Here is a 24,823-nt window from a genome sequence, read left to right on the forward strand (position 1 = left end):
CCCTGTCAGTAAATAAGGGCAGCTCCAGTACTTGCCCCCCCCACTTGTCTCTAGGGAACAGGTATCACTGCCCTCTCAAAGGCAAAAAATACAGCCTCCATGGCTCAGGCTGTATCATACATGAACTCAGGCAGGAACTAGCAGCACCATTAGGAACTCTGTTCAGCCAAAGCCTGAATATTGGCTTCTTCCCAGCAAAGTGGAGGACAGCCACTGTCATCCCTTTGCACAAAGGTGGAGTGTTCACCGATCCAGTTAATTATAGACCCATCAGCCTAATTAGCCTGATCTGCAAAGCCATGGAATGGATTATCATGGATCTCATTAACAAGGACATTGGCAACCTCCAAATACTCAATCCCACACAGTTTGGCTTTGTCAGAGGGAGGTCATGTTTGCTAAATTTGGTCAACTTCTTTGAGACAGTCACCAAAACCATGGACAAGGAGAAGATGGTGCACACCGCCTACCCTGACCTGGCCAAAGCCTTCTACACTATTCCCCACTCAGGCACAATAGATAAACTTTCTCAACTAGGCATCAATCCATAAGTTACTAGATGCCTAGCAAACTGGCTCACTGACAGAACCCACCTAGTTAAAATAGAGGAAGCCATCTCAAGCAGTAGACCTGTAATGAGCAGCATACCCCAGGGATCAGTCTTGGGGCCTCTGTTATTTGGAATATACTTTTCTGAGGTGCAGGCCAAAACCAGTGGGCTATGGCCGACCAAGTTTGCAGATGACTGCAAGCTGGGCACTGTCATCAAGTCCTCTAGTGATGTCGACTTCTTCCAAGAGGGTCTCACCCAAACAAATGACTGGTGCCAGAAACATGGCCTCAACCTGAATACCAAAAATGCATCAGCATCTCCTTTGGGGAGAGTGATGTTCCCATAAATTATCACATTAAAAAAAAATTCTAAGCTTGTTTCCTGCCTTTCCTGTGGGTGGTCTAGTCTGGATATAGATTTGCTGTGTCCAGGACTATTTGTAGGTTTCTAAGCCGTTACGCCTTTCTGTGTTGGAGGGAAGCCTTCTAGCTTAATTTTGTTTCTTAGAACTAGCCATTTTTTGTTTCAGCACTCAAGTCTGTTTCTTTGAGCTCAGCACTTGTTCAGAACTTATTGTAAGCACTAAATAAGCTACAAATTACTACAGCACTCAACTTTCCCCACTGTCTAGAGGAAAACAGTTTCTAGTACTTAACAAATAAGCACCTATCCAGGCATGTCTAAGGGTCAGCTCCCGGTGTTTTCTCCTGTCTACCTGATGAATCTGGGCATCTTGGGGCAATGCAGTAATTGCCTCATGTACACAGACAACCCTCTCCTCCTACCACCCAACAATACAACCTGTGAGAGATGCACTTATATAGCCAAACTGGAAGCAAAGCTCTCTTCACCTAAGACTGGACTAGACAGTCAAGAGGAGAAGGTAAACACTTGCACTGCACCACACTAGGCACATAGTCCCTCAAAACCTACACCACCAAAACACACACATAAAAACACAAAACACACATCTACATTTGTGGAGGCTCTCAGTAAAAACCTACCCAAGCAACAGGGACCTCCAAAGCAGAAACACAAGCAACCTCCACCCCCAACACAACCCAGATGACACATAGCCCACAAACTCAGTGTGCCACTCAACCACAGCCCATAAGGCATAACAACGTACCCAACACTCTAGTCATAGGTGACTCTATAGTCAGGCACACTGATGTTCCACTCACCAGGCTAAACAAGGAGAAAGTTACTGTCAGCTGCCTGTCGGGTGCCAGGATCCGCCACATAACGCATGCACTCAGGTCACTCCACAACAAGTAAAAATATGACTCTGTCTTGTAGCATCCTGCCATCACCCAAAATGATACCACAGTACAAGGACAAATGATTGACTTCAACAATTGGCTAAGCTTCTGGTGTCATTCTAAGGGGATCCAGTATCTGTCTGCCTGGGATGACATGATCGACAAACCACGATGCTTTGCCAGAGATGGCCTGCACCTGTTGCCCCTGGGATTCCGGATATTGGCTAAGGCTCTAGCCACCCCTATAGTGCCTTTTTTAGGCAAGGTTCAAATGACAAATTCACCACCCTAACAGGTACAGGCAAGAAGAATCTGAGGGTATTGCTACTCAATGCTAGAAGTCTAAACCTCAAAATGCACTCACTCAAGGCACTCCTTAAAATGGAGAACATCGACATCTGTGCAGTGACAGAGACCTGGTTCAAGTCTCCAGAGTGTACCCTTGCATTACCCGGCTACAATTCATACCACACCTTTCTGCCACCTAACCTGGACCGGAACACTAAAGGCGTAGGCTTGTCCATATTCATTAAGGATATCCACACCTCCAGGCTAGTTGCTCAGCATAATGCATCTGAGATTATCCAAGTGCAACTAACTCTGGGCAAGACCACAATCCAAATTGTAGCCTGCTACAGATCCCCCACCATGCCCCAGGATTCCCACTCCTCATTTCTTGATGCACTGGAAAATATTAGGGTACAACCTAACACCCTAATAATGGGTGATTTCAACTACCCTACCATTAACTGGGAAAACTACTCATGTACCAACTCTTGTGCTCAACGTTTTCTGGAATTCATAAATTCCAATCCTATGGATCAACTTATCCACAACCCCACCAGGGGCAGCAATATCCTAGACCTGGTTATTACCAACATGGGTAACCGGTGCTCCACACCAGAGGTCAATTCCTCGTTGGTCAGATCTGACCACAAGCTAATCACCCGAGACATCCACATCCCTCCCCCATCCCCCATTAGGGAAACCACAGTAAAAAATTTCTCCAAAGCCAACTTCACACTTCTTAAGACAGAAGTGGCAAACATCACGACACCCATGCTAATGGACAATAGAGGTATGACTGCTGAATCCTACACAAATGCACTTTATAAGCACTTATACAAGTGCATGGATCATGCAATCCCTAACAGAACCAAGATGTTATCCTCCAAAAAAAGGAAGCCAATCTGGTGGTCCCCTGCCATAAACAAACTCTACAACAGAAGAAAGAAACTGTTGCAAAAAAGAGTAAAATCCAATGATTGGAGAAACTCCCTGGTCAGCCCCAGTAAGAAGCTGAGATCCCTCATATAATCCTCCAAAGCTAGTTATGAAAACAAAATCACCACTGACTCTAAAGACAACCACAAAGCATTCTATAGCTATGTCAAGAATCTCAATGGCAACACTCAGATCTGCTCTGAGTTACAGCACAATGGCACTAAATATACAGAACCAACTGATATTGCCAACATCCTGGCAGATAGGTTCAGTGCTAACTTTACCCCCCTGTCATACCCTAAAGGGCCCATCTCTATACCAGAAGAATGCAAAGTTCCTGTAATCATGGCTGCACAGGAAAAAAACACACTATCCAAAGCCAAGAACACAGCATCCATGGGACCTGACAACATCTCAGGCTGTGTTCTACATGAACTACAGAATGAACTGGCACCCCACCTAAGTACCATGTTCAATCATAGCCTCACCTCAGGCTATGTGCCCACTGAGTGGCGCACAGCAGCAGTTATCCCACTCCACAAAGGGGGAGCCACCACAGATCCCGGAAACTACCACCCCATTAGCCTAACGAGCCTGGTCTGCAAGGCTATGGAAAGTATCATCATGGAACTTATAAACAATGACATTGGTAATCTCCAAACTCAGGACCCCACCCAGTTCGGGCTTGTAAAAGGCAGATCATGTCTCCTAAACCTGATAGACTTCTTTGAAGCAGTTAGCAAAGCCGCAGATGAGGGTAAGGTGGTTTGCACAGCCTATCTAGATCTCGCCAAGGCTTTTGACACCATTCCCCACTCTGGAATTATAGATAAACTCACTAAACTAGGTATAAATCCCTATGTCACAAGATGGGTTGCCAACTGACTCACTGACAGAACCCACACTGTGAAAGTAGCAGACTCCAAATCCAACTTCAGACCAGTGACAAGTGGAGTACCACAGGGTTCAGTCCTGGGTCCTCTCCTGTTTGGTATCTACTTCTCTGAAGTACAGGCCAACACAGGAGGTCTTTGGCTAATGAAGTTCGCAGATGACTGCAAACTAGGAGCCATAATCAAAACTCCAAAAGATGTGGACATCCTACAAAAGGGCCTCGCTGAGACAGATGCCTGGTGTCAAACCCATGGCCTCAAGCTCAATGCCAAAAAGTGCATTGTCATCCCTTTTGGTAAAATCTCTGTACCCATGAACTACCACATAGGCAGTAGTCTACTTAACACCGAAAGTGTGAAAAGAGACCTTGGGACACAGGTGGACAGTAGTCTCTCCTTTGATAATCACATCGCCACAATAGTTAGGAAATCCTTCTACGTGGCACACCTCATCACAAAAGGTTTCTCATCCAGGAAAAAAAAGGTCATTGTTCCCCTCTACTCGTCACTTATTAGACCCATTATAGAGTACAATGCCCCTTTTGGTATGTACCTCACAAGACATCTACAACAACTGGAAAGGCCACAGAAATACCTCACAAAGAGGATTACTGGCCTCAAACATATGCCCTATGCAGACCGTCTCAAAAAACTGCATCTTTACTCCGTCGCATATCGCCTACTCAGAGGCGATCTCTGCCTAACACACAAAGCTATGTCAAACCCAGAGCTTTTAGACATGCTCCACTTAAAGAAATCCCAATCCCTATGAGCTACACGCTCTAGGGATCTAAACCTTGTCACCACAATAAACAGAACATGCTGGAGGGATAGATTCCTGTCCCAGAGACTTCCCATACTCTGGAACAAACTATCTATCTATATCAAACAAAGCTCCTCATTAGCACTCTTCAAGAAAAATCTTGATGATTGGATGGGAGATAGGAAATTCACCCAGGGGATCACTTCTGTGGCTCTGCTCGACAGTGGCACAGGAAAATAATTTTTCTTGGGTGGCGAAAGCCAGGGTACCCTTGGCTAGGCTTATATAGGCCCTAGGGCCAATAGCCTAGTACCTACCTATGAGCCTATTAATAATAATGTCTTAAGCACGCAATCAGTTGTGAGGAATTTGGGCACTCAGGTTGATAGCAACCTGACTTTTGACCACTATGTTGCTTCCATTGTACGGAAAGCTTTCTATATGGCCCACCTCATAAGTAAAAGTATCTCATCCAGGGACAAGGAGGTCATAACATCCCTGTATTCTTCCCTTATAAAGCCCATTATTGAGTACAATGCCACTTTTGGAATGCACCTCACAAAACACATGCAGCAGCTAGAGAGACCACAAGGGTTCCTCACCAGGAGAATCCAGGGCCTCAAACATCTACCCTACACAGATAGGCTAAAGGCCCTGTCCCTCTACTTAGTTTCATACAGACTCCTCAGTGGTGACCTCTGTCTGGCATACAAAGCAATCTTAGACCCCGCCTTGATGGGACTGCTGCATATCTGCAAGTCAAACTCCACTTGAGTAACCCGCACGCAAGACCTCAACCTGGTCTATGACATCAATAGGACTAGATGGCAGGACAGATTTGTGTCCCAGAGACTCCCCCATGTGTGGAATAGACTCCCTCTTTAAGTCAAGCAGAGCACCTCATTATCCCTTTTTAAGCACAACCTGGATAACTGGCTGGCAAACAGAAAATACACCCCTGGGATTCCACCTGTGTCCCTGCTGGACAGAGGCATCAGGTGCTGAACTTGTCTAAAAATGGGCTAAACTCTTGCTAGGCTTATAAGGGTCTCAGAGCCAATAGCCTAGAAAGATCCTATGATCCTGTATGGGAACTTGTTTCATGACTGCCACTCATTGTGAAACATGTTCACAAAATCCTGTGTGTGTGTGTGTGTGTGTGTGTGTGTGTGTGTGTGTGTGTGTGTGTGTGTGTGTATATATATATATATATATATATATATATATATATATAAATATATATATATATATATATATATATATATATATATATATATATATATATGGGTCCCTGTCAGTTGATAGAGTTTTCAGAAACATGAACTCTATATGGTCGGTACCATATGATCAAGTTTTTGAAAACTCAAAGCTTTTGAATGGAGATCACAGTATAGCAAGGATCAGGAAATTTACCCTTTTCCTCACTATAGTGTGATCTCAGATTTGGTGTATATCTGTATATATATATATATATATATATATATATATATATATATATATATATATAAAACATATAAATATATGTGTGTGTGTATAGGTCCATGGAATTTAATTAAAACTGACATGGTTGAGCCTTTTTGATCAAAAGTTAATTTAATTGAAAATTCATCTGACTGAAAACTCATTTGACAAGAAAGTGTAGAAGTATCTGAAGGTGTCATTTCTTACCATAGGATTTATTATGGAAGTGAGTTTAGCAGAGTATGTATCTGTGGACTGCAATGGTTAGCATCATGCTGTACCCCCAGATCTGTAGATGACTGCGTTTTCTCCCAGCACTAATTTACTATGCATGGTGTTTTTTCTTTTCTTTTCTCTGTGGTTGTGTGATCATGGAGTTAGTATATATATAAATAAGGGGCTGTGAGGGGCGCAGGGGGGGGCTTTCCCCCTGCAAAAACATTTTTATGGTATATTTGTTGTGAAGTAAGTTTTCAGTGAAATGAGTTTTCAGTCAAATGGATTTCAATTAAATGAATTTTTGATCAAACGGGCTCGACCATTTGAGTTTCTGTGAAATGAAATGGACCCATGTCTATCCATCTATATGTAAAACTACTACAGCTCCTTCAATGAAAAAAAACTCAAGTGCAAAGTATTCAATCTACAATGTTTGAACAGAACTTAAAAAAAAAAAACCATAAAAAATTTATTTTTTTGCAAGTGGACAAACCACCCTTGCACCCTCCATGTGAGAGGTTGTGCCTCCCACACCCCCTGCTACTTATATATACCAACTCTGAGATTGCACTCCAGTGGGAAAAGTGCAAATCCACAATACTGCCTTCCTTACAGTACTCACCTCTGGTGACTGATAAATCGCATTAACATAGGTACCCCCTCATTCAACTCCTACAAAACCACACCACAATACTGCTTACCTGCCCCTGAGTTTGCAGAATGTCCCTGATGTCACTGTTTCTTTTAAATCACAAAGGATTGCTGTCAGTCAATACTACCAGACATTAGAGTTTTACTTTTCTTATTGTTCAAAAAATTCATCAAGATGCAAGACCTGTTGCTCTATTTTAAGTGGATTAGATTAATATTTAGAGAGACTCCCTGGTGTCGTCTAGTGCTCCCCTGGCTTTGTCTAGAAGTCTTAACACTGCCCTTGTATATTATAGTCAGCAATGCCAGACATTAGAGTGTCATACCTCTTAGTCTGCAATTTGCGCTGATATGGATTAGTGTATTTTTCAAATGTCTCTGGTGTCTAGTGCCTCCCTCCCACAAAGTCTTCTGCATTGCAAAAAAAAACTGTTATACTATTAACTTTTTCAATAAATAAAAGAAAAAAGTTCCCTGTTGTTTAGTGCTCCCTCAGTTTACATCATTAGACAAGGGAGATTCACACATACACAGACAGACACACACATGACTGCACTCATGCACGTACTCACTCAGTTACCCACAGTCACTCATGCGTACATGCATGCACAGATGTCCACACACACACACACACACACACACACACACACACACACACACACACACACACACACACACACACACACACACACACACGCACACACACGCACACACTCTCTTTCTGCATCAAAGAACCTTCACACATAATTGCACTCATGCACATACTCACACATTCACCCACCCATGCACGTACACACACACACACACACACACACACACACACACACACACACACACACACACACACACACACACACACACACACCCTCTCTTTCTGCAGCAAAGAACCTCCACACACAACTGCACTCATGCACATACTCACCTATTCACACACACACACACACACACACACACACACACACACACACACACACACACACACACACACACACACACACACACACACACACACTCACTCACCTACTGTCCCCTTACTAACCCCCTACTTTCACCACTCAGGCAGACACAAACTTGACACCACTCATTCCTCTGCATACACTCACACATGCAGATATACACACACATGCATATGTGCACCAACAATACCTATCTGCTCTTTCATCCAACATGATACATTGAAAGCATTGGATGAATGTGAGGTTTTGGCCTTGTTAATTACCAATACTGGCAGTAAGGATTTACACAGCTGAGCAGTTCTATGACTTGCTCAGCTGCGTAAATCACTTGCTGCAGGCATTTTTGGGGAGAGCACATGGCTAATTACATTAATTCTCTCTCCCATAATGCCTCATTAACATTTTGAGTAGGCCAGAGAGACAGTCCAACATGGTACTGTATCTCTTTGAGATAAGCATTGCATTAGAGCTGTTTTAGAATCGGAAATGGCTATCACCAGTGATGGAAAGGGCTACTACTGGTGGTCACATTTCTGAATCATGGCCCTAATGATTTAAAGCTTGAGCATTAGATAGGGTGAATGTTGAAGAGAGAAAATTGTCACTGTAAGTGCATAGACAAACACACTACAGGACTACAGGGAAAATCATTTAGAACTGGAAAATTGATTCAAAATGTATTTGTTTCACCACCCAAAAATTATCAGATTTAATAATCATTTTGGAATGTTAACAAATGAATAAACAGTTGTCATTTTTCCATGATCACATTCACTCATTTTGTAATTTTTTGACATTTAAATCATCTAATGTCAGCTGATGCTCCCTAGTCACAAAGACTGTTCTATTTATTTGAATAAATAACTACAAACTGCAAGTTCATCACTAGTTTCCAACCGATTATGTCCGGCAACTAACATAAAGCTTGCGGATTAAGTCACAAGCAAGAACTACCATTTTATTTTTAACAAAACATGCTAATAATGGGCTTCTTCCATTAAAGACCACTGCTGCACTTGGAGCACCTTCTCACTCATGGTCCAAAAATCAATTAGAGTTGATAAGAGAGGTACATAAGAAAACAGGGAAGGAATTTTGCAGTGAGAAGAGGATGAGAACAGAACAGACGAAGTGGAGAGGAAATGGTTAGAAAAGCACTGCCGGAGCAGAGTAAGGTTAACAGGTAGCTATGGGAAGGAAGACATTGAAAGCTTAGCTGTAAAGAAGACTAGATATGAAGGGAAAAGGAGTCAACTAACATAAAGACCTAGGAGAAGGACCGAGAAGAGGCAGAAAGATGTAACAAGAGAACAAATAAATAATGTAAATAAATGGTATGAAAAGCTGATAGATGGAGAAATGATAAAAAATGCAAGCTAACAATGAGACAGGGCAAGCCACATTGAGTAAACCATTATTCTTCAGACTACACGTGTGTTGATTGTGGTGATCAAACCACAGTTTGGTAAACTGTTATCATTCATTCAGACTAGCTGGTGACAGGCCAAGATGGATAAGTTGATTTCACTAATGTAAATCAAGCTATTCAGTAGGTATGATATAACCTCCCATGTATCTTGTATTTCACATATATTCTGAAATCTTTACTTGGTCACATTAGGCAGCTGAGAAATAACACCTTGCAGTGTGCAAAACTAATCCAAAATGACTTTATCCACTCTCAACCTAAAGACATACCTAACATGCATGCAGACAGATTTACAGTTAACTTTACTCCAGAAGCAGTTATCAAAATTCCACAAATCTCTGAGTCCTGAGTCCCACTCTCCCCTAGGATCATCTGGGAACACGTCCTCTCTATACACTCTAAAACTAAGAGCACCACTTCCATGAGCCCGACAGTTTTCTTTAGGTGCCTTATTAATAGTGCCAGGCATGCCCTCCCCGAACCACCTCCTGTGGTTATTTAACTTAAGTCTAGGCAGAGAATAACTTCCTGAGGCTTGGATAGCAGCTGTATTGGTGCCTAATTTGCAAGGTCATGGAGTGTATCATATCTGATCTCTTGTACTACGATATTCTAAACCTCATTCCACTGGATCCACAGTGGTTTTTGTCAAGGGCAGATTATGTGTATCTAGCTTGGTAAACTTCTTTGAGAATGTTACAGTGACAGTGGACAGTGGCCAATTTTTCCACACAGCACATCTGGACCTGGCCAAGGCCTCTGCACTGTACCCCCATACCAGCCTTATAAACAAGCAAATAAAGTAAAGGTAGACCCTTACATGGTACGATAGATTGCATGTGGTCAGACATCTGTAGGCACTTAGGCAGAGGATTATGACTGAGCTGCTAGCAAACTGCGCTCCATAGCCAAGGGTATAGGGTTAAGATCCTTCTACCTCTGTTTGCTTACTGTGTGACACTGAGCAAGTCACTTAACAAGAAGGAGCCATCAGGTTGCCCTCCAAAAGGGACACGTGTCCAACAGGCTTACCCTGTGAAATGTATAAAACAAACTGGCTGAATGATAGCACTCAAACAATTAAGGTGACAGGTCAGGTATCATGTCAGAAAATAAGAAAGCAATCAGTGGAGTACCACAGGGTTCGATAATGGGATCCCGTCTTTTTTGCATATACTTTTCCAACCTCTATACCAGAAACTCTAAGCTATTGTTAATCAAAATCGATGATGACTGCAAGATTGGCACACTCATCTGTTTCATTACTGGTATAGAAGTCCTTCAGCAATAACTAGCCCTAACAAACCAAAGGGTTACAGAGAAAGGGTTAAAACTAAATGCAAAAAAAGCATCACCACGTTTGGGAAACACCCCTCATCTACAATTTACAGCATAACCAATACCCCACTCCACACAGACATTGTTGTCAGGGATGTTGGCAACTGGGTTGACAATTCCTTCACCTCTGACCAACATGTTGCAAAAGTAGTTAGAAAAACCTGTCTAGCACAGCTGATTTTTAAAGCTATCTCATCTTGATCAGAAGATGTTATTGGCCCCTCTGTGCTCTGCCCTAATTAGACAAGTTATTGAGTACAGTGTCATGCTGGCATGTACACAGCCAGATATATCATGCAGCTGCAAATATATATATATATATATATATATATATATATATATTTTTTTAAAAAAAGATTTTGGCCAAAAAAACTGTCATTCTGGCATGTACACAGCCAGATATATCATGCAGCTGCAAAAATTATTTTTTTTTTTTTGAAAAAGATTTTGGCCAAAAAAACTTAGCTATGAAGACAGATTAGAAGTCTATACCTATATTAGATTTCTGAATAGAAGTCTATGCCTGGCATTTTATTACATCAAAGCAGAGATGTACTAATGCGGGGGTGGAGGGTATGATTCAACCCAGGTGCAAACAGTAAGAGGGTGCAACCTTGTCTTTTAAAAGCTTTTCTGGTTTTAAACATGAAAAGCTTAAACTAAAATCAGAGCCAGAGCCTTTAAGGGCATTCTTCTTTAAGAATGCGCTCTATCTGTGCGTCTCGGCATGCATCAATGCATGCACTTGTTGCATACTCCTTTTCGGTGTTCTGTGTGGAATTTAAATACAAGACTGTGTGTGTGTGTGTGTGTGTGTGTGTGTGTGTGTGTGTGTGTGTGTGTGTTTTAGCATACCTCTCAAATCTGCACAAAACCTAAAATATAGTGACAGATTTTAAAATATTGCTCTAATATACTTAGAAATTTGATAGAATAATAAGATAAGTGTTAGCCCGTATTTTCTGAACAATATGAAGTTTTGTATGATTTTATTTTGAAACTTGAATCCTTAGTGATTTACCAGAAAACCCCAAAATTTATGAGGAGAAGACCAATGATGTAAGACGAAAATCTGGACATTCTGCAAAAATCTGGACAGTTGAGAGCTATGCAAATTTCCTCAGACTCAAGCCCTGTACGTTGGTAAAGGAAAGAAGAGCCTGAATCCTCTATACCAACTACAAACTATTACAAAATGAGTTTTGGTACATTTTTAAAGAACTGAGTTTCAGTGCACGTGCAAGGAATTGAATCTTTGGTACTTTTTCAAGGAATTGTGAGCTTCAAAGGAAAAGAGGTTTACTGTTGCTCACGCTAAGCCTGTTTTCAATGTGCACCTGTTTTGTTTAGCAAATGTTTATAGCATTACAGGTATACACAGGTAGCATGCTTGCTTATAATGCAGAAGGCTGTGGGTTCTTCTCCCACAGCATGTAGATAGATTGCGGATACTGTGTTGTACTTTAAGGGGGAGGGAGGTAGTGGTGGTGCTGCAGTCTTGAGCGTGACCTCTTTTGGATGAGATGCCTAGTAACTATGGACCTGTTTTTGGTTTGCCATTCAGTCCTTATTGCAATATTGCCAGCTTACCAAATTTTTTTTTCAATTTAACATAGGTCATTAATTCGTCAAGGGCAGCAGGCACTGAATTTGTAGATGAAACACTGAAATACAAAGTTGTTTGCTAGCAGCAACCTCTTCATTGCAGTTGTGCTATGGATGAATATAACTTGGCCTTTTGACTTGGTTAGTTTAAATTCCACCCTTAAGCTGCATTTGTGTGAATACATTTGAATATTTATGCTTTTTTTGTTGGGAGGTTGCCAGTAACTTTGTCCTTTTCATATTATTTTAAAAGCTGGCTAGTGTGCATTTGTGTGAAATAAATTGATATTCTTGGGTGGGGGGTGGATAGCTGTGCTATGGGAACTTATCCCCTTCATTTGCTCAGCTTAAACTTTGCTATTAAGGGCTGGCTAGTGCATATTTGTGTAAAATAAATTGGAATATTTATGCTTTTTCTCTTGGGAGGAGGGTGGCTAGCTGTATTGCTGAGGAAATAACTGGTGTTGAGTTTAAAGTCGGGTATTGATGGCTAGTGTGCATTTCTAGGAAATAAATTGGAATATTGTATGAAACAAATTTGAAACTGCCCCCAATTTTATATGCTTTGTCTGCAACTTACTCTCATATTGTTTTCTTAGTTTATAATCTGACTTTACATGACTAGTGTGCATTTGCTTAAAATATACTGCAATCAGTACACACTCTCTCTCTCTCTCTCTCTCTCTCTCTCTCTGGGTGCTGTATTTGTAAAAACCAAGCTGAAGCTGTTCATGATTTTGCTGAATGTCCCTAAGTTTGTTTCATCTTGAACTGTTCCTAACAGAATTTAGGGTCAAATGTCCACATAAGTTACCAAATCCTGAACTACTGGATCAGCTCTTAGGAGTGTGTTATCAATGTCGTACTCAACATTCCAAAGGAGACAATAATGCATTTCTGACATTTGGCTGTAGTCCGTGGTCCCGGCACTAGTTATTTGTTTGGGTGAAGCCTTCCTGTAGGATGGCTGGATCTTACTGGGATTTGATCACTGCTCCTACCTGGCTCCTTGCTGGTCATTATTTTGTTTTATTTCAGGATTATTATGAAAAACAATTGTCACAGAGGAGGATGTTTTAGAGAAAAATCTCTGTGAGGGAGGGGGATTGTTAAAAAAAAATTCTGCTCTGGGTGCAAAATATGCTAGGTATGCCAGTGCATCAAAGACCCCCAATCTAATGGATCTCTTATACTTACACACGATGAACATCTACATAAACTCCAAACCAAAGGTGTGAACTTCCTTCAATATGTAAAAAATCACATTGGAGGGCTACTCATTGCTTGTCCCATCTGTGGAAGAGATTGCCCCTGCATGTTAAGCTGAGAGACACCCTTGTCACATTCAAGATTAACCTTGATGAGTGGATGTGCACCCACAAAGTCATCCCTTGGCTGACATGCGTTGCCCTCCTGGAAGTGGGGAAACAGTCTGAGGGTGGTATTTTACAAAGCACACATGGTATTCAGACTTACTTAATTCACAGTTTCTGTGATTCTAAATACTAATATTTTATATGCAGCAACACACATAGGGAATGTAATTAAGCTAGGTGAAGAAAGGCTGATAAGAATTGGCAAAGACTTTTCAAATAAACTGTTATATACTTTATTACTAAAAGAACTTAGCTGAAATGGTAATGGTGAAAACAATTAAAAACCTCAAGCTTACAAAGCCCTACCACAGTACAGCTAGACAAGCATCGAACAAAACGTTTTTGCATTTGCATTAGCAAATTCCATTTCAGACTGAAGTATACATTCAGATAAAATTTAAAAGAGTTATTTGTTCATGTGTCTCTGTATTTGATCATGTTTATGCAACCACAGGAATACAGTTTCTTTATTGTGTTTCCTTTAAATGTTGAATGTCATATAATATTGAATTTTTCATCCTGTAAAATCTGACCTATAAATTAATTAGAATAACTGTATGGAAGAGGTATGGAAAATTAGGCTGTAGAAACAAGTAATGTATCAATGGCTAGTTTATATAGATTTAAATCTTAATCCCTTTGAGAAAATCAAAACAAAAATGCAAGGTCTGAATGTTTTACTAAAATATGTGATACTCTATACCATTCACTGCTTTTTCCTTCCATTTCATTTTATTCTCTTGGATGTATGTACTCCATGTAGTACGGAAATTCTTTAGATTTTCAGCAAGAGATGACGAATCAGGTTGAGTCTCCATTGAAGTTTGCCTTTGCGAGGAACTGCAAAAGAAAGGCAACAGTAAGCATACATTTCTTCACTGAATGTGAACAATCCATAGCAGGGATAATGGTAAAGGATACTTGATTTTATATAAGTTGGCCTAGTAGCTGTCTAGAACAAGATTGTAGGTTGGGACCCCCCCCCCTCTCATTTTTGCTTGCGAGTCCCACCTGATAAATACTTTGTTGTCATGACAAAATGAGATTATGAGATGTAGGGCTAAATAGGCAACTAAATATTAAATGAAAAATGATAATGCTGTTCTTTTTAAATTTCAGCTGTCTCCTGGCCCAGTGCATCACAAAACTGGCTTGTATATTAGTTGTTTCCAATATAAAGAGCCACTAAGGGTAGAAAATGAAGAAAAAAAAATGCTTTTGTTTTTATCTTTATATGAAGTTCTACATAATCCCAATCTTGCGAGGAGCACAATAACTACATATTACTAGTTTTAATTAATTTTCTGACTATCCTAATATGATTTTATTGTCATAGAAAGTTACTTTTTGCCCATAATGCACTATGAGGGCACAACTGATTGGATTCATTCTTTATTTTGTCCTTGTCACCCCTATGAAGTTTATTAAAGTTAAAAGTATTGACTTACACAATGATTGAAACCCCTTGCAGTGAACACCACAGGTCAAACTCAAGACTCAAAAGGGTGTTCACAATGCCAGCATTCAACAATTAAAAAAAAATAGAACAAAGGTTCTCACTTTCTGATCAGTAAAACTAACTCCACCTTGCTTATGTCTGCTAACCCTGACAATAATCCAACCCTGCACGTTAAGAAAAGAAAAAAACTTTCCTTAACAGTACCTGTAATATAGATACTCAAGACACAGATTATTCACATATACACACATACACTACACTAAAACTATTCCCTATACTAACATTAATTCTAACCATAAAAAAGCAAACACACACACACACACACACACACACACACACACACACACACACACACTATACAAGTATCCCCTTACCTAAACCTAACTACTTATAACCTGCAAACATGTACACACATACTCCCAAACCACATACACACCTACTACCTTTTTAGCACCACAGAAATTCATAGAGATGGATATTTAATAAACTGAATATTTGGCAACATTAGCCTTCAGTTAATGTAGTCAGTGGAATGAACAGTCAACTGCTACTCACACCCAGTTCCGTTCATTTTGAATGAAGTAATGAGAAATACTGTTAAGTCTGAGAATCCTCAATAAAAGTATTAATGCATGGTTTGCAGTGATGCTTATGCATTTGCTTCCTACACATGCTACACAATCTATAGAGGTGCTTGCAGAAATATAAAGGAACAGCTACAGTAATATAGGCTTTACAAAAAACTGAAATTTTGTGAGCTTCAGGTCCTACCTTCCTCCCACATTCTTCCCTGGGTTATCTACAGTATCACATTTCTGGTGTACCAGTTGTGAGATAGTATCCTTGCACTGCTCAGATAATCTAGAGATGTGAAGTTGTTAAATCTTGCCGTTTATTCTCACTGATGGGTTTGGAGCTGATACTCGGCTCCGACACGGCTTATAGCAAAGCTCAAGGTTAGACAGTAGCTCGAGACCAAGCCCCTTATCCCACAATGCACTGCTGAAATTACCTCAGATCTAGTTTGCCACGGCAAGAGATCTCGGTGATCCAGTCAGCTCGGACCATATTTTGCTTAAATCGCAAGTTTAAAAAAATTTTTCTCCTTCTTTTTGATATATATCATTCTCTATCTAGTGTGTGTGTGTGTTTCAAGTTAAAATATTGTAGTTATACGTACTTTAGATTGTAGTAGGTAGTGCCCTGTGTTGGCTTAGTTTTCTTAGAGTGTTGGGCCTTTTGTTAGCCCTATTTAGATTTAACAAATTCTACTTGTTATTATCACTTTTTTAGTGTGGGCCTAGTTAGCCCTGTATTTAACCTCTACAAGTTAATTCTGTGGTGTGCCTGTTTCAAACTTTGAACATGTCGGATGAGAGGGAAAAGTCTCATCCCAAATCAGGGTTTAAGAAATGTCCAGATTGTGGACAGAAAATGTCCGACACTGACGGGCATGTCCAATGTGTTTACTGTCTGGGGGCTAAACACCTCCAAGACTCTTGCAGTATTTGCCACTCTTTTTCCTCTAGGGTTCTCTTAGAGAGAAGAAGAAAATTTATTGATAGGGGGTTGCTGCAGCATACTTTCTCTGAGGTGTTGGGTAGCCAGGAAGGTGCTAGCACTTCTTCAAAATCATCTAAATCTTCTGGAGATTCTAAAGTTACTAAAAAGGCAAAAAGAATAGAGGGTACAGGGTCATCGGTTCCAAAGTCCTCGGAACCGAGTGTCCCTTTGGATCAGAGCCAGCAACCAGTCTTGGAGCCGGTCTCTGAGGTTCCTTCATCTCCTCTGTCCAGTCAGCACCTTCGGTGCATTCCTCAATATCTTCGGTCAGCCTCTCAGATATGGATATGGATCGGCTAGTGCAGAAGCTTCTACAGGCACCAGGACTTGCTAAATTGTTGCCGACCCCAACCCTTTCATTGGAGCTGAAGACCATTGAACCAGACTTAACTACTACTCCTCCGAGCAGTACTGGACTCTCAGAGCTGAAGGAGACCAAACCGATAGTTGTCGAACCTATGGAACCGAGACCCGCACCGGTGTTATCGGTTCCATCTACTCAGGCATCCTCGGTGCCGACCGAGGACGCTAGGAGCTGACACTCTTCTGTCAGGTCTGGGGAGGATAATCGGACCAATTTGTCAGTGCTGACCCTTCCGATTGGGGCTTTGGCTCGGATGAGCTCGGCTCCTACCTTGGGCTCCGAGCCCATGGTTTCGGTGTGGGAGGATCGGACGGTCCCTCCGGATCAGTCTATCCCTTCTCGTTGGTGCCACAATGCTTTCGATGCCATGAGGAGAGTCCTGCCTCCTAAGACATCATTGGCATCAGTTTGGGCTTCCTTCTCCCCTCAAGCACCTGTGTCCACTTCTATGGCTACCGGCCCCCTAAGCGTGGAGACCCTGAGCCTCAAGTAGCCCCACAGGGCACCCGCTGTTCTTCCAAGACCTCCCCAGATCTCTCCACTGAGGAGGTACCCAGGAACAGACTGTGCAAGAGGAGGCACTTTGACCCCCCACAGGAGTCTTTGACATCCGACACTGACTTGGATGGGTCAGAAGGGTCCCCTCGATCCCCCTCTGAATATATCTCCTTTGCGGAGATATTAGAGATCCTGAGTCAGAGGGGCAATTGGCAGTCCAAAACCCCTACTGAGGATGAGTCAGTGCTCTTGAAGGCTTTTGGGTCTCAACCTTTCACTTCTTGGGTGTCTCCGCCTTATGATGAGCTCATGGAGCTGATCTCTTGTAAGGCGTGGGAGTCACCGGAGGCCATGGAACCTGTCCCTTGGAAGCAAAATAAGTTCATCTCTGCCCCAGTGGACAAAGCCTTTTTGACAAAAGGAGTGCCTGTTGATGCCATGGTGGTAGCTGCAGTCACCAAAAAGGAAGTGTCTGAAACATCCGCATCTATCCATCTTCATAACAGAGATTCTAGGATCATGGATAGATAAGGGAAATGCATGTTTAGTTCAGTGACTTTTTCTCTGCAATTGCTGAACTATTTAACCCATTTCATGAGACTACAAGGAGATCTCCTGAAAGTGCTAGGAGATACTCTCCAGGGTATGGTAGCTGCAGGGTTTGCCGATAAAGTCAACACACAGCTCGCTACCCTAAACTCGGTTGTCAACTCGTCCATGCGTCTCATATCTTATGCAGCTGATGGTTGAAGTAGAGATGCTAGTTCAGGCATTGCTCTGCAGAGACAAGCCTGGATGCATCTCTGTTCCTTTATGGAGCCCTTTAAGTCTTCTTTTACCAACACCTCATTTGATGGCTCTTCGCTGTTTAGGCCTAAAGTAAAGGAAAATTTAACCAGGTGTGAGCAGGAAAGCAAGACCTTATCTGCCATTGGAGTCCATTTTTTTACCCCTACTCGGCCCTCTCCCAAGGGCCCTAAGGGCGGAAAAGTGTGTTGCTGAAAAGCACAAGGAGCCTTTCAGGACACATGTGGAGAAGCCCCCTCTAGAGGCAGAGGAGGGGGTTATAATGGAAGGCGCAGCCCATGCGGCAGAGGGGGTCTGCAGCAACAGGGTGACAGAGGCCAGTTTTCTGGTCAGCCCTATCAGCGCTCTTGAAAGAAGGCCCAGCTGTCCGGCTCTGGAGGCAGTTGGGGGTCGCTTATCTTTGTACCTAGAAGCCTGGCTAAACATAACGTCAGATACATAGGTACAAAGCATCATTTCCAGAGGATATTTCATACCGATCTCTTCCCCTCCCACTTCTGTAAACAGAATCCCAGATGTTCCACCCAGTCTCAGGGAACAAGCAATCGTAGAGGTCCAGAAATTGCTAGAAAAAGAGAGTCATCCAACCAGTCCCAGCAGACCAAGTTGGATTTGGAACTTACTCAAGATTCTTTTTGGTACCAAAGAAAACAGGGGACTGAAGACCTATCTTAGACCTCAGCAGACTCAACCAATTTGTAAAGAAAGAGAAGTTCCGAATGGTCACGCTTTAATCCATTCTTCCCTTCCTAGGGAAAGGCAATTGGATGTGCTCCATAGATCTCAAGGATGCATACTATCACATAAAGATGAACAGATACTCCAGGGATTACCTGCATTTCCAGCTGGGAGCCAATCATTACTAGTTTCAAACCCTGCCCTGTGGTCTCACTACAGCCCCCAGAGTGTTCACCAAATGCATGGCAGTGGTCACGGCTCACCTGAGGCATCTAGGATTCCAGGTGTTTCCATACGTAGACGATTGGCTCCTCACCACTACCACCAGCCATCAATTGACTTAGGCAACACAATATACTCTGACACTCTGCCATCAATTAGGCATTACAATCAACTTCAAAAAGTCTGCTTTATCGCCATTGCAGCATACCATTTTTATAGGAGCAGAGTTAGATACCTCAACCACCACTCTACGTCTTCCAATCGAAAGAGTCTCACTTCTTTGCTAACTCACTGGTGTCAAAGAACAAAGCTACAGCAGCAGAAGTCTTGAAGGTGCTAGGTTTGATGGTGGCAGCAATCCTGGCTGTACCACTCACAAGGATGCATATGCGAATCCTTCAATGGCTCCTTTTTGCTCAGTGGTCTTACCAAAAGCTACCGATGCACCACATGATTCTTATCACAGATTGTTGCAAGAGAGACCTTCGGTGGTGGTTGACATCTCTTCATGTCACAATCGGAAGACCCTTTGTTCTCATCCCCCAGTAGCCACTGTGACCATGGACGCTTCCCTGATAGGGTGGGGGGGCATTTTCAGGGAAAGACTACCCAAGGCACATGGACGGATCAAGAGTCACATCTGCATATCAATGTTCTGGAGTTGAGAGCGGTACTTCTGGGTACTTCTGACGTTGCAGTACTTTCAGGACTCTCTTCCTCTAGGGACAATTGCAATTCAGATGGACAACATGTCAGTGGTCTGGTACTTGAACAAACAAGGTGGAACCAAGTCTTACCCCCTTTGTCAAGAAGCCCTCAGGGTATGGCAATGGGCTGTGTCGTCCCACCATTTTCTGATAGCAAAGCACATCCCGGGGAAATTCAAGCGTGATAGTGGACAAGCTGAGCAGGGAAATACTGTTGCTTCACGAGTGGTCTCTCAACCAACGAGTTGCGGATTTGATTTTCCGCAAATGGGGCCAGCCTTGCTGCGACCTCTTTGCCAGTCACATCAATACCAAATGCAGAAGCTACTTTGCCCTAATACCACCTCCAGGACATTCCTTGAGAGATGCACTCGTACACGATTGGCCTCCTGGTCTCCTATATGCATTCCCACCTATCCCATTGATATCCAAGGTTTTACAGAAAGCAAAATCGCTGGGAAGGACAGTTATCCTCATAGCCCCCTACTGGCCTCGACAGATTTGGTTCCCCTTCTTTCACCATCATCTGCTGGAGGATCCATGGATCCTGGACCCAGTTCCGGACCTTCTGACACACCCATCAGGGGACCTCCATCCTTCACTGCAGTCCCTAAAGCTGACTGCTTGGCTAATCCATTTCCCCTAATTGCCAGGCTTCATTCACTCTCAGATGATACAAGACAAATCCTTTTGCCTTCTCACAAGCCATCCACCAGGAAACTATACCGCAGTAAGTGGAACAGTTTCTTAATTTGGGCCAATATACAGAAAATCGACCCTTTCCAAGCTCCTCTATCATCCATTTTAGAATTTTTGACAAAGATTTTTAAGGAAGGAGCAGTAGCTGCCACAGTTCGAGTCCAGTTAGCCGCCATATCAAATTTCCACCTTGTATTCGATGGGTTGAATGTTATGGGCCATAAGTTATCTAAGGTTTTTCTTAAAGGTGTTTTTCACATGAGACCTCATGTCAAAATCTCTTATTCTCCCTGGAATTTGAATTTTATGCTTTCTCAAATAATCCCCCCCCCCTTCGAACCAGCATCTTCTTGTGATCTCAAATATTTGTCCTGGAAGACTATATTTCTAGTAGCCATTACTTGTGCCCGCAGAGTGTCAGAACTTCAAGTATTATCTATCAGACCTCCTTACATGATTTTCCATGCTGATAGAGTATCTTTCAGAACAAACCCCTCCTTTTTGCCTAAAGTCTGTTCTGAATCCAATATCAATCAGGTCATTGAGTTGCCAGTCTTTTTTCCCAACCACTCTAACAAATTGGAATACATACTGCATAAACTTGATGTACACAGACAGCTCAGATTTTATCTTGATAGAACTAAGGATATTAGAAAATCAGATCAACTTTTCGTATCCTTTTTGGAGGCCAGAAAAGGTAATCCAGTGGCTAAAACAACCCTATCTAAATGGTTATTAGATTGTATATCCTTTGTTTATGCGAATGCAAACACACCATTGACACACAGACCTAAGGCTCATTCTACCAGAGCTGTTTCTATGTCTTCTGCCTTTCAAGCTAAATTGCCCCTTGACAATATTTGTGCTGCAGCCACTTGGTCTAAGCCTCATACCTTTATCACGCATTTCAAAGTAGATAAGGCTTCCAGGGACAGGTCTTCCTTTGGTTCCACGGTGCTGAAAAATGTACTTCCATGAGCCACCCAAGATTCAGGGTGCTAGGGACGCTACCCATTAGTGAGAATAAACGTTGAGATTTAACAACTTCACATAAAGAAGTTATGTACTCACCATAACGTTCCATGTGAGCTGTTTATCTCGCCTTTATTCTCACATCCCTCCCTCCTTCCCCCTCCTGGCTGACAGTTGACTTAGAGGCTAATACCATCCTGGTTATTCAATACTTCTTCTTCCCCTTTGGGAAGTGCTTCCTTGTAGAAAAAGAAAAAAAGGTATATATACTCGCAGAAAACAAGATCTGAGGTAATTCAATAAATAAAAAATAAAATAAACAAATAAAATAAAATAAAAAATTCCAGCAGTGCATTGTGGGATAAGGGGCTTGGTCTTGAGCTACTGGCAAACCTTGAGCTTTGCTATAGGCTGTGTCAGAGCTGAGGATCGGCTCCGAACCCATCAGTGAGAATAAAGGCGAGATAAACAACTCACGTGGAACATTTTTCTTTTGTCGCTGAAATGCAGACCCTTTTATTTATCCAGGGAATTTAACAGCATCTGCATCACAAGTGTCTACAATCCTCCCAGTGCTAATCCAAATGAGGCAATGACCTGGCTATAATGAACTGCAAAACAGGAATCCAGACTGTGTTCATATAGTGGCAGGTGACTTTAATCAGGCCAACATGAAAACAGTTCTGCCTCACTATTTCCAATATGTGGACTTAGCAACAAAGGATGAGAACACACTGGACAAGGTATACAGCAATATTAAGCTGGTATTTAAGGCAGTGCCTCACCCATACCTGAGAAACTCTGACCGCCTCTCCGTAGTGTTACTATCAGCATATAAACCATTACTAACTAGAGGGAGAACAACAGTTAAACAAGTAAGAGTATGGCCAAAGCGTGCAGTCTCAGCACTCCAGGACTGTTTTGAGAGCACAGACTGGAGCATATTCAAGGAGGCAGCTACTTGAGAACCAGTGTATCAACCTGGAGGAGTACACTGAGGCAGTAATGGGCTACATCTTGAAAAGTGTGGATGATGTGACAGTCATCAAAACCATCATCACATGAGCCAAAAAGAAACCCTGGTTGACGAGAGAGGTGTACAAATTACTGAAAGCAAGGAATACAGCCTTCAGGTCTGGAGACAGGGAAGCCCTCAGAACAACCAGAGCAAATCTGAAAAAGGGAGGAGGGAAGCAAAATGCACCTATGGCAGAAAGACCCAGAGCTACTTCTCTGACCAAAAATACCCCAGGCGCCTATGGCAGGGTATCCAGACCATAACTAACTACAGACCCCTATCTTCACAATGTGAGGACAACAAGGAATTTCTAAATAAGTTGAATGTCTACTTCTGCAGATTTGAGGAAGGGAACAGAACAGCAGCAAAGAAAATGCCCATCAGCCATAATGTGAAGATGCTCACCCTCAACCCAGCTGATGTCCAGGGGGCACTTCACAAAGATAACCTGAGAAAAGCAGCTATGCCTGACAGCATCCTAGGCCATGCACTCGGGGACTGCGCAGTGCAACTAACAAGTATCCTCATGGATATCGTCAATAACTCTGGGTGAGCAAATAGTTTTGAAATGCTTCAAGGATACAACAATCATTCCATTACCAAAGAAGTCTCCACCATCTTGCCTAAATTACTATCACCCTGTAGCCCTCACCTCCACATTGATGAAGTGTTTTGAAAGGTTGGTCAAGGATGCCATAACATCTGGGCTGCCTGCTGATCTTGACCCTCTGCAGTTTGCTTACTGAGCAAACGGCTCTACGGCAGGTGCCATCTCTCTAGTACTCCATCTATCGTTGGAACACCTTGTGAATAAAAACACCTACGTGAGGGTACTATTCATCGACTTCAGCTCTGCTTTTAACATGGTCATCCCTCTTCATCTGGTAATGAAGCTACTCCAACTAGACGCCAACACTCTACTTTGTAACGGGATTCTTGACTTTCTCACAGACAGATCTCAGAAAGTGTGCACAGGAAATAACTCCTCAGATAGCATTACTCTTAACACTGGAATTCCACAAGGATGTGTACTAATTCCCTTGCTGTTCACCCTGTTAACACATGATTGTACAGCCAGGTAAATACAAACCACATCAAGTTTGCTAATGACACAACGGTGGTGGGCCTCATCAGTAATGATGATGGAACAGCATATAGAGATGAGGTGGAACAACTGATTACCTGGTGTGGAATTAACAACTTAGCACTAAATGTGAACAAGACAAAACAGATAATTGTGGACTACAGGAAAAATTGCAAGGAACATGCTCCCCTCACCATTAATGGGGAAACATTGGAAATAGGGAGAAGCATGAAGTTCCTGGGACGGCACATCGATGAGGACTTGTCTTAGAACACAAATACAAAAGCCACGATCATGAAAGCGCATCAGAAATTGCACATTTTAAGAAGGCTGAGGAGAGTGAATCTCCCCTCGACAGTTCTCACTACCTTCTACAGAGGTACTATAGAAAGCATCCTGATGAACAACCTTGTAGTATGGTATGGAAGCTAGTCTACCTCTGAGCGCAAATCCCTCCAGAGAGTGGTGAAGACAGCCGAGAGGATCATTAAGTGCACCTAACCACCTAGCCATGACTTGTACTTAATCCAGATGTCTCAGGAAGGCCAGAGGAATAATTAAAGACTGCACTCATCCTGCTTACAGACTGTTCCTGCATCTATCATCTAGAAAGTGCTTCCAAAGCATACGTTGCAGAACTACGAGATTCAGGAACAGCTTCTTCCCTAATGTCATCAGGCTGCTGAACTAGTAACCACTACACTCCATGATGTCTACCTGTGTCAGTAGATATGTCTCAAATTGTGCATTAACCTGGTTACCAGTTTCATCTAATACTTTAGTGCAATGTTCACCATGACTGTAACTTATAGGCCATCTAGGGCAGAAGCAATGCAGTAAAATATCTCTTCTTTCAGTGCAATACATATTGTGAATTCGTAAATTAACCATAGTGCAATACTCTACTCTAATGTTCACAGAGCAATACTCAAATGTCTCTTTCTGTGCAAGGATCAATGTAATGCCTTAACCAAGTACCTGTGCAATACTAAAGTCTCATGCAAGTAAGTGTTCACTTCGAA

At 42.3% G+C, this 24,823-nt stretch overlaps 1 protein-coding gene across 2 annotated transcripts in view; it reads right to left on the minus strand.

The window, feature by feature from the left end:
* Nucleotides 1-24,823, minus strand: part of PDE1B (phosphodiesterase 1B) — a 1,856,783-nt gene that overhangs the window by 16,522 nt on the left and 1,815,438 nt on the right. For both annotated transcript variants that reach the window (XM_044083973.1, XM_044083974.1), the window contains exon 13: nucleotides 14,434-14,570. In XM_044083973.1, the coding sequence (XP_043939908.1) occupies nucleotides 14,434-14,570 (137 nt within the window). The remainder of the gene's footprint in view (nucleotides 1-14,433; nucleotides 14,571-24,823) is intronic.

The sequence above is a fragment of the Protopterus annectens genome, chromosome 9.part0, assembly GCF_019279795.1.
Source record: "Protopterus annectens isolate FY-2018-M chromosome 9.part0, PAN1.0, whole genome shotgun sequence".
Taxonomy (NCBI): Eukaryota; Metazoa; Chordata; order Ceratodontiformes; family Protopteridae; genus Protopterus; species Protopterus annectens.